Source organism: Bidens hawaiensis, unplaced genomic scaffold, assembly GCF_021521415.1.
Source record: "Bidens hawaiensis isolate Kalapana, Puna unplaced genomic scaffold, B.hawaiensis_p1.1 tig00002525_1, whole genome shotgun sequence".
Classification (NCBI taxonomy): domain Eukaryota; kingdom Viridiplantae; phylum Streptophyta; class Magnoliopsida; order Asterales; family Asteraceae; genus Bidens; species Bidens hawaiensis.
The window spans coordinates 2,391,699-2,402,528 of NW_027491138.1; the positions used below are offsets into that span (position 1 = coordinate 2,391,699).

The following is a 10,830-nucleotide window of genomic DNA, read 5'->3' on the forward strand; positions in this document are numbered from 1 at the left end:
TCATTATATCACCACTAACGGTCCCAATTTTAAAAAAGTTGGCTCCAATTGGTCTCCTGTTAAAAATAACTTAGCGACGTTACACTTTCTTTCGAATTTCAAAATACTATTTTAGGGTTTTTGATCCAAGGGAGGATACGAGTCGATTGAGGTAAAATTTAATTTGAAGCGGTGTTTTAAAACGACAAAACAATGCTTTAATTCAGGTTTTTAAATTTTATGTTTCTATGCTTAACGTGATTATTTATATTCTGCTTGTTTGTAACGTGATTATTTATATTCTGCTTGTTTGTATGACTTTAGGTGATTAGTTTTTTATTTTTATTTATTTATTTTATCAATCATGCTAGTTAATAACAAAATAAGCCGAGAAGAAATTGAATTGCACAAAATTGAAAGGTTCGTTTTATAAGTACCCCTTGTATTAAATGTAAGCCCATTTGAATGAGATGATATATTTTAATGAAGGGTCCCACCCTCAACTTTCTAAGATATATATTTTCTAATAACCTGATTCGACCCCTTGAACGCTCATAAATCTTTTTGATAAAAGTCTATTAAATAGAAGTATCTAAAAAATAATAACTCATTGAAATATATCACTATATCTGCCACTTATCCCATCACACCAATCCACCATACTATAAGTCCATTTATGTTCGCAAAATTGACCTTGGTATCGCCCACATCTAATAATTCCAAGGTTCAAATTTGCTATGTGGTCCTGCGGGGTCGTTCTTACTTAATGCTTTTAATGTTGTATGTTCTTTGTCGTCACATACATTTCAACCTAGCAAAACTACTCAGTACTCACAACTTATATCAACCTAGTCTTTCAATAAAAAACTATTTTTTCTTAGAAAAATTCCTAAAATAGCCTTTTTTAGAGAGAGAGTTCCCAAAATAGCCCTTTTTTCCTCAAAATCTTTTAGAATTTGAACTGGCAAGACGCATTGGGAAAAAATAAAAATAAAGAGGAGCAGGCCAAATTTCGAAAGAAAGTCAGGTAGGAGACGAGATTTGAGGAAATAATGAAGATAAAGTCTAAATTTTTTGTAATCTTAAAACAAATATTCAGATTTTTCCCAACTTAAATCAACTTAGTCTTTCAATACTCACAACTTAAATCAACCTAATCTTTCAATAAAAAACTATTTTTTCTTTCTTCTATGCACACAACTCAACTCAGTTCAAATTTTTACTCTTATTTACAACACAACCTAAACCAAGTTTTTTATTAAGCAAATATGCTTTGTGACTTTTTAAAAAATATATTTTTTTTAAATAATAAGTTTACAAACCAATAATGTTAACCATATTAAAAAAAATATGTTTTTCTTAAGTTCCGTTTTTTTTATAAAATTTATATCGGAATGTTCTAATAAAAGAACTAAATGATATTGCGTTCCTATATTTTTTTAAAATGCTAAAAGTTATAAATTATTAAACTAAAATCAAATTATATATTAGATAAATTGTTAGAGAAGAAAGGAAGGTTGGAACCTAGGTTGTGAAAGGTTGTCGAAATAAATTAACTTTATATTTTATTTTAAATCCACATGGTAATTCAAAAGGCATTGGATCACTAATAAAAATGGTCCGAGTGAGTGAAGGCTAAAAACAGGCGAGGTAAGAAATAACAAGTACAACTCAATTTCATACTAATAGCGTTAAGGTCTTTTAAAATTTGGACTAGTAATAAAAGAAAATTATATATGACAAGAAAAAAAAAAACTTCCAATATGCTATAGACCTATAATTGAGGAGGGTGGTTGAAAAAGAAAATTGGCTGGCACACATGAAGTTTTTCTCACTTAAATATAAACAACCCCATATATTTAAAACTACACTAATATACGTACGTAACATCACAATGTCTTCCCATAAAAGTTCATTGGATGATCTCCGGCCACCTCTCCTCCCTCGTGTCGAAACAACTTCCACCATGGAACCACCACTCGAGATGCTGACTGTAGACCAAATATTAACCAAATATTGTGGTGAGTTTGGGTTTTGGCAAGTGAAGCATTTCTTTCTCACGTGTATGGCATGGGCACTTGAGGCCTTCCACACGATGGTCATGATTTTTGCTGACCGTGAACTTGACTGGACATGCGATCCTGGTTCTGGATGCGTATGGGATTCGGTCTTTGGGCTTGAGCCAGGCTCATGGAGATGGGTTGAAAGTGACGGGTGGTCAACGGTGGCCGAGTGGGAACTCGTGTGTGGAGAAAAATACAAGGTTGGGTTGGTTCAGGCTTTATTCTTTGCCGGCTGCATGATAGGTAAACAACATCATATATATCTTTTTACATAACTATAATTTTATAGGATATGAATTTATCACAATATAGAATATATTATCAAACTATATTTATGTAAGCCAAACCAAATAGTTGGAAATTAGGTTCAAATAAGTTATAAACCGGTTTGAGCTTGAATAAACTTCGATAGAGTTTGAAGCTCAAGTTGTTCAATTACTAGCCATTTAGCTTTGTAGCTCGATATGCTTAGATCTCTTAACTAATTAATTGTCAAGCTTAAGTTGCTATTTATGAGGTCTATATGTCACGGAGTTATTTTTGAGTTTGACGTGATGTGTAGCTCAATACGCTATAACTTTTAATTAAAAGTTCAACTCGAAAAGGATGGTTTATGATCTTTAAAAAATGTTTTATATCTTAGATTACTGGTAAAACCTCACTTTAAATAGTAAGTTGTGGCGGTCGAATGGGCGCATGTAATTAAGGTTCAATTGGTTGCATGAGTGCTAGCAGGGATCAAAGGTGTAGTACTTGTCAGTGGTCTGTTAGGTCGATTCTTCAACGATCAGGAATTTGTGGATAACTCAAAAACCCCATAAAACCATAATTGATGTTATACCATTTTATATAGTGTTGTTATATTGCGCACGTTTAATGGTGATGTTATCCCATTTCACATTTTACTGTTTTGGCCACGTCTAGAATATTAAAACACGAATACTGAGGTGTTGCAATCTCATCTTACATGGTGTTGTTATGGGCACTAGAAACCGTTGTTTGTACAGTTTTGAAATTAACATTAATTTGTACATTAACCAGACTCTTCATAATTTGTACATAATTTGTATGAATTGGCGACTAGCTCCTGGCTCTATAACTTTTTAACAATGATATCAATTGTGAAAAAGTTAGTCAAAAGCTAGACGTTGCTAACATGATGCATCGATCTAATTGAGACTTACGAGATGATAATCAAGCCGAATGATTGCTTGCTATATTGATACGAATGACTACAATCATACATACACACGGTTAAGCTCGATCCACCTAGATATGCACCTCTAGGCAGCCTATCATCCTAAAGAAAATCTGACAGTATAACAGTACAAAGTGGTAAGGAAATGCCCAGAAATTTGAAATATACGAATGAGGATAGCGGATAGCCTCCCTCTCCCAGTCGGTTGATTGTAACTTAAAGTTTTTAGACTTTATTCAAAACAGTTGTACAAAAAGAAACATAGTTAAAGCATGCCAGACTTCGAACAAGTGTCACGGAGTTACTTCTCAGACTCCGTGTGGCGCCCAAAGGCCAGCCAATCGGTCAAACCGATCAAGCCGTGAAGGTCATGCATGATATAGCCAAATCAAACGGCAAACACCTCCCTAAAACTGTGCAAATCGTCCTAGACAAGGAAACCAAGAGTTGTGGACACGAAGGTATAGAAACTGGAATGAGTGAAAGTGTCACAGGGTCGGTTATGAATGTAATGAAGTCACCATTAATGCGAAAACGCTTGCTTCTTCTTATGGGAATCAACTATACAGCCGCAGTGGTGTACTATGGGCTAAACTTAAACGCCACAAACCTTAAAACCAGCCTCTATCTCAGTGTGCTACTAAATTCCATTGCAGAGATGCCTGCATATCTTTTGACCGCAATCTTAATAGATAGGTTAGGGAGGAAACCATTAGGAATTGGCACACAGTGGTTTAGTGGGATCTTTTGCATAATAGGTAGCTTGATGGGAAGCCAAGAGAACTGGAAGGTAATGAGGATGATGTGTGGGATTTTGGGAATATTCGGGGTGGCGGGGACATATAACTTGTTATTTGTATACGCGATGGAGTTGTTTCCAACAGTAGTTAGAAACGCAGCTCTTGGGTGTGCAAAGCAAGTAGGACAACTTGGAAACATACTCGTACCTTTCGTGGTAGCTAGGAATGGCGATCTCTCGTTTATGGTTTTTGGGGCGTGTGGAATTGTGGGTGGGTTTCTTATGTTTTATCTACCGGAAACATTAAACAAGCCACTATATGACACCATAAGTGGGATGGTGGATGAAGCAAGCGAGCAAATCCCTTAAAACAAAATTTTATATATCTGTCCAAAGATAATTGTGGTCTGTTTGTATCAAGTTGTCCCACTTTGTCTCTGTTTTTCAATTATATTGTGTATGTTATTTGCATTGGTAGCAGTCTTTTTATCTCAAAAGGACAACCAGCTTTCCAAACAAAAATGTATATCAAATTCAAAGTCATAACCAAATGGCTAAAAGATGTTATCTGCCATTATCATCCTTTTGCACCTGCCAACGGTCCCTATCCATACTAAGGTGCCAATAGATAAACAAATAAACACAATTGACTACCCCGCACCCCCCCCCCCCCCCCCCCCCGAGTTGGCAAACTTCAATCATCGGTCCAGTCTTCTAACAAAAATGTTTGTCAATAATGTACGAGGTATACTTGCTTTATTAACGTGCATATCATGTTGCATCACTGATGGGCCGACAATCGTTGGCTCCAAGAATCCCGTCTATCATTTTGTTGATTGAATTCCCTCTAGCTTTAACTCCAATGGCCATAGCCGTTTTTAAATTAACAATTTCACCTAATTTAAACGATCCACCCGTCTTATCTTTCACAAAGATGACAGGCACTTCCCGAGACGAGGCCAGGACCGGTAGGTGCTTCGTAAGCCCCCGAGGATTACAATCGGTTGCTATAAGTATAGCCTGTGATACACAAAACAAATTAAGTTTTAAGTTACGCCTTTTTATAACCCTGAGAATCAGTTACCATAAAACTCACGATACTGCCTCCAATTAGGAATGCTAAACGGGCCGTGTTCGTGGGTTGGCAAGTTGAACCCGAAAATCGTGCAGACACGTCAATTACACGCATATTTGCATGTTCAACCCAAATTTATACTTTTCTAATTTTTTGCATATAAATAGTCTTAAATTACAAATTTAAAACAAAAAATACAAATATATTGCGTTTAAATTATAAAAGTTGATGTCAATTTCTATTTCACTTTTAAATTATGACATAAACACTCAAATCATTTTAAATTATTATATATATCTATATAAACATTGGTGTTTGGGATTTTGTTCACTAACTAGTAAACTTTTCTGTTTTTTTTAGTTAGATTACAAAAGTTTTGTGTTTAAAGTTAGGCCACAAAGGCTATTTTAAAATTTTAAATTAGTATAGTTTTCATTTTTTTATTATAATTGACCCCAAATATTTTGGACTTTGAAGTTTAGCCACAAAGTTTATGTTATAAATTTTGATTTTTAAGAAAAGTTAAATAGTGCTTAATTTTTTTTCTCCAAAGTTTTGGAATAAATTTTGGGACAAACCGAAGCGATACCTATGTCGCTTTTAAGAGATTAAAGGAGGTATGCCAGTGAAAGCTGGGATTCGAAGTACGCCTTAGCATTAACACCATTTTCAAGATCAAACAGAAAAGAAAAAAACGGTAAATAACCTGCAGTCGTATGGGAGGCTGTTTAGCATTACGACTCCTGTACACAGCATTCTGTGGGGAAGAGCTAATAAATCCATGAACTGGTGGCATTCGTTCAAGTACACGGGTCACATCATTGACCCCAATTGAAAATTGTTGCTGATAAGGAACAAGATTAAATCAACATATATCAAAACTAGACAGGATTATTAAATATAATAAATAAGTAGAAGAAAATAAAACCTTGAGCCAAATTTTATGAGGTAAAGATTGATCTGCAAGTCTGGCTGACCTTATTTCTCTGGTCCAATAACAGAAAGGTATTATCAGTTAGTGTATTTACAACCACTGAATTGACATTAAATTTTGTCGTATTTATTACCTTTGAATTGAGTTGAGAAGATGAAGAAGACTTTCACCTTCATAAGAACTTAAATGAATACATAAGTATTAAGATTACAGTTAGTAAACATACATAAGAACTAAATCAACACAAGTTAAATGGATTGAAAAAAAACAAAAATTTACTTTGGTGGTTGAAAAATGTGGTCAGTTGAGGATTTCTGAGGCACTACCGAATTTTTGTTTCTGTTTTTAACCCGCATCTTGAACTGGACAGTGAATTTGATGAAATGCTGCTTCAAGTAAAGGTTTAAACAGTTATATATTAGCAACCTAGGTAAAAAAAGAAAAAGACTTTTCGAACACAAGCAACACATAAAGTAGTAACAGGTAAGGGTGAATGTTCCTGACACGACACGAAAGTAATCGGTTTAGGTTGTCAATTTCTAACTAGTTTAATAAACAGCACACGCTCGAGTTGACCTATGATTATAGCCCCTTTAAAATTAAAATAAATCTAAAAGAAATTACAAGAAGTCAACCAGCCCACACGTTTAACCTATTTACAACGAGGAAACAGTTTGACTTGTTTGGATAGATGAGCTACACGATTTTAAGTGCGTTTGCGTTAGGATTGATGTATTTGACATGAATAAAGATACGGTTTGGGTGTGTCAATACAACCCACCAAACCAAAACTCGTTAACCCGACACGATTGGCCCTAGTTTATTAGTTGCAGCCAACCTGTAAGCTAACTCCCATAAGCAACCAAATTTGAAAATCATATGTAGTCTATAGTGATAAACCAACTAATTAAGCAGTTTAAGAACAAACAACAGATTCCAGAATAATAATAACAATGTTATATAGTAGCGGGTCACTATGATTATCGAGCCCTAAACCGCATACTGCCACAAGCCCACAAATCAATTCATCAAGAATAACTCGTACCTGTGGCGTGGAATAAGCAGACGCGCAAGGAAGCGGTGGTGGAGGTTAACAGCTGCTGAAGCAACGAGAATCTATATGCAGAATGAATAATAGTTCGTCCTTCACCCCCACGTTTTTATAGCTCCTAGTCATATTTTATATCACCGTTTGGAATTCCTTATCTTACCTTCTTACATCTTTTTCGTAACTTAATAATTTATAAAAATGTAATTTTTTAACTTTTCTCTTTCACATCAAAAGCAATCCTAAACACCTTATTCTCTTTTAAAAAGTTAATAGGTTATAAGTTAATGAAAATAAACAATCCCAAACACCCCCTTAGTACGGTATAACGGGGTGGTTGTGGGTCGACTTGTGGCCTACCCTGGTTTAGAACCCAAATAGTTTCTCCCAAATGGCATAACACCTAGTTCCTGGGTCCTCCACGCGTTCTCAGAGAAATGTTCTACCCTAATGCCACCACCACAGGAGTCGAGGTCTTCTGTCGTAACGCAAGCAGGATAAAATCCTTGTTTTAGCTCGGATTCAAACTTACGACCTTAGTTCTTATCTTTATTGTCATAACCAACTGAGCTAGCCCAAAATGTTTGTTTATATCACCATTTAGTTTGTTTAACTCAAATTTTGTTTAATCTCCTACTTTACATTATACATACATAAATCTCGACTTATTTGTTTTCTCAAGACACCAATCAAGAAGCTTGGGATACAATCTTTAAATTTTAGACATTGTAGACTAGAATGGTGCTTACGTGATATAGCGGCGTACACAGAAACTGATAATTATGTAATATGTTGAATTTTTTAATTAGATAAAAAATGATAGCAATACTGTATCAAATTAAAGAAAATAAGATACTCGTTCTTATGATGTAACTTTTTTTTAAATATAATCGTATGGAAAATCTATGGTCCTTTAAAAATTGTGGGGGAAGCCGGTTTGAAAATAAATTAAAAGAAATATATGGTTAAAAATGATAGGCAAAACTGTAAATATACTTTAAATAACTAAAAGTTGAGTGAAGTTTAACTAGGGATGACAATGAAACAAAAAACCCGACATAAGTAAGACGGGTAATACCCGACTCATTAGGGTTTGGGACGGATTTGGGATTAGTTTTGAGATTTTTCACGGGTTTGGGATTTCTAATATGCCCGATTACCCGACCTTATTACCCGATAGCATAAACCTATTTACCCGATATAACTTATATATATATATATATATATATACTATATTCTAAATATATTATTTGTCGAAACTTGTTTATGTCAGTTATTTGAGATATTTTACCTTTATGGTAACTATCTTTGTACTCGATTAGTTTATTTTGTCAAAACCCGGTAGAAACCCGATGGGTTTTAAGTCGGGTATACCCGACGAGTATTTTATCAAAACCCGATAGGAAACCCGAAATCCTATGGGAAAACCCGAAACCCGACGGGTAATTACCCGATTAAAACCCAACGGGTTTGGGATGGGCTTGGGATGGTTTTAATAACCGGGAATGGGTTTGGGAATACCTAAACCTGACCTATACCCGACCCAATGCCATCCCTAAGTTTAACGGACAAAAAAGTAAGAAAAAAGACAAATTTATCCTCCTTACCTTTGCATTAGATGTTGTATTCGCATAAGCTCTAAATCTTATAATAATTAAATTTTGTAATGTCTTAACTTGCTCATAGAAAATGTATTACATGGTAGTATAGATACATCAAATCTCTAAAACTTGGAGATAGAGAAATATATAGACTTAATGATTGCTTTAAGACTGGGTGAACAAGTTATATTTTATTTTAAACTAAGAAAAATTGCTAATATTTTGTTTGATTTAGAGGGGATTTACTAATTGAAATTAACTTGAATACACCTGCGTCCCAAATCGACGACATTTGAATTGGAATCAAGTTCAGATTGATTTGAATAACCCAACTTATGAAGAAAAGATAAATGTATATATGTATTTTTTTTATAAAAACAAATCATACAATTAGAGTTCAGATATTCATGTAAAATCGGTTCGATTTTTTTTAATCGAAAACCGAACTCGAAATCTGATTAAGACGCTAACCCGATTAGAATAATGACTATTCGTGTAAGTACTTTGAAAGCAATATGAGTATAAAAAAACTGTCATGCAAGCTTGAAAGTAATAATAAGTAACATAAAAACAAACATGTTCACTTGTAGCACGCCTAGATGCATAATTCAGGCTTTTGGAACAAATCAGTGCGGATTGAAATAAGGTCGGGTTTGATCAAAGAAAATCAACCTGGTTTTTAGTAAAACTGGTTCATGTTCTAAGTTTTTTGAGAGGAAAGGATAAGGTTAGTCTAGTTTGAAATCAGGTTTTAACTGGTTCGGTTTGGATATTGACTGGTTTCAACCCTACATTCGGTTCGGGTTTAATCAAAGGAGTTTTAAATCGGGTCCGACTAGGTTTCAAAACCGGGTTCAACCCCAAATCCTGTTTTACTGCACGCCTCCAATTACACCCATAAATGAGATTACTGACAATTGAAGCAATGAACGATTTTGGTCCATGGGCCACAAAAGGACACAATCACACCTTCCCACCCCATGTTGCTTGTCCAACTATTTGCGGACCCATTAGTCTTTTTCAAACACGCATGATTGGGTTAAAAGCCTATAATTGCGTAAACATTCACCAATACGCTGTTTAGTATTCTATGTTTAGTGATTCTTGTATGAACCATTTATTGGAAATTCATTGATTATGTTTAGTTAATAAGAAAATGTCATTACCAAACAAAATTATTTATTTTGTTAGATGAACGAATATAAACACATGTTCAACTCGATCACGCTTGTGAGCATTCATTTATGTTCGTCCACTCACATTTGTTTTATTTATATTTGTTGATTTATGTTCGATCGTTAACATATATACTAAATATTACTTATTAGAAACACTAAATAGCCCATCACGCATTAACTTATCACCCAAATTGTTTTAGAACCAAGAATTGGATAATCTACTCAAGAACTGAACGAATGAAGAGCACGTTATTTTTTTTAATTATAATTCATTTATGTTCGTTTAAGTTCATTTATTGTAATTCATTCACGTTCATGTAGAAAACAAATGAACGAAAACGAACACAATTATGTTCTTAATAAACGAATTTAAAATAGAAAATCCTTAACGATTACTAACTGGATTTGGATTTCTTTTAACTTCAAATCCAACACCCCCTTGTCTCGTGCACACGTCTTTTGCTATGAAGATATCTCTACTTGCATTCGTGTGACTGGGTTAGTAGTTCAGTTCGTCATAGATTTTACTGATCGTGTGTTATGTGTCTACGTTTAAGTTTTAGGTTTGGGAGATAATAATTGAAGGTGTTTAGGTTGTATGTTTTAGGTTGGGACACATGTTTCGAGAGTGATAGTACGTGCTGATATTGATGGTGGTCCGGCATTGATGATGAGATTCCACAAGGTGGTTCAACGGTGAGGATGCCAATGTATTTGACAAAATAATATTGTTACATAAGCAAAGTTATCAAATGACCAGTCAAACAAGTGATTGATCAGTCAAAAGTCAAAACACTATGTTAAAACTTAAAACGTTGTGAGAATATGTATATCAAATCTATTAGACAAAATGATACTTCAATTCAAACATGTATTGGCGTCTATTTCAAAATTATCAAATGTAAACTTATAGTTCGAACTTATGATACAAGAACATGGGTAGATTGGTCATACTAAATCTTCAACTACAGCAACTTGCTATGATAACAATAAATAATTAGAGTGGATGAATAAG

General features: G+C 34.3%; 1 protein-coding gene and 1 pseudogene across 1 annotated transcript; one reads left to right on the top strand and one right to left on the bottom strand.

Annotated features, from left to right (window-relative positions):
• Window positions 1–1,873: 1,873 nt before the first annotated feature.
• Window positions 1,874–4,348, top strand: LOC143620092 (organic cation/carnitine transporter 4 pseudogene; annotated as a pseudogene).
• A 402-nt stretch (window positions 4,349–4,750) lies between these two features.
• Window positions 4,751–6,397, bottom strand: LOC143620093 (uncharacterized). The gene is made up of 5 exons (XM_077091868.1): window positions 6,268–6,397; window positions 6,122–6,169; window positions 5,983–6,040; window positions 5,761–5,898; window positions 4,751–4,999 (listed from the first exon to the last, which is right to left on the bottom strand). Exons 1-5 carry the CDS (start codon window positions 6,342–6,344, stop codon window positions 4,751–4,753), a joined length of 570 nt encoding a protein of 189 aa, XP_076947983.1. The 5' UTR covers window positions 6,345–6,397.
• Between the last annotated feature and the right edge of the window lie 4,433 nt (window positions 6,398–10,830).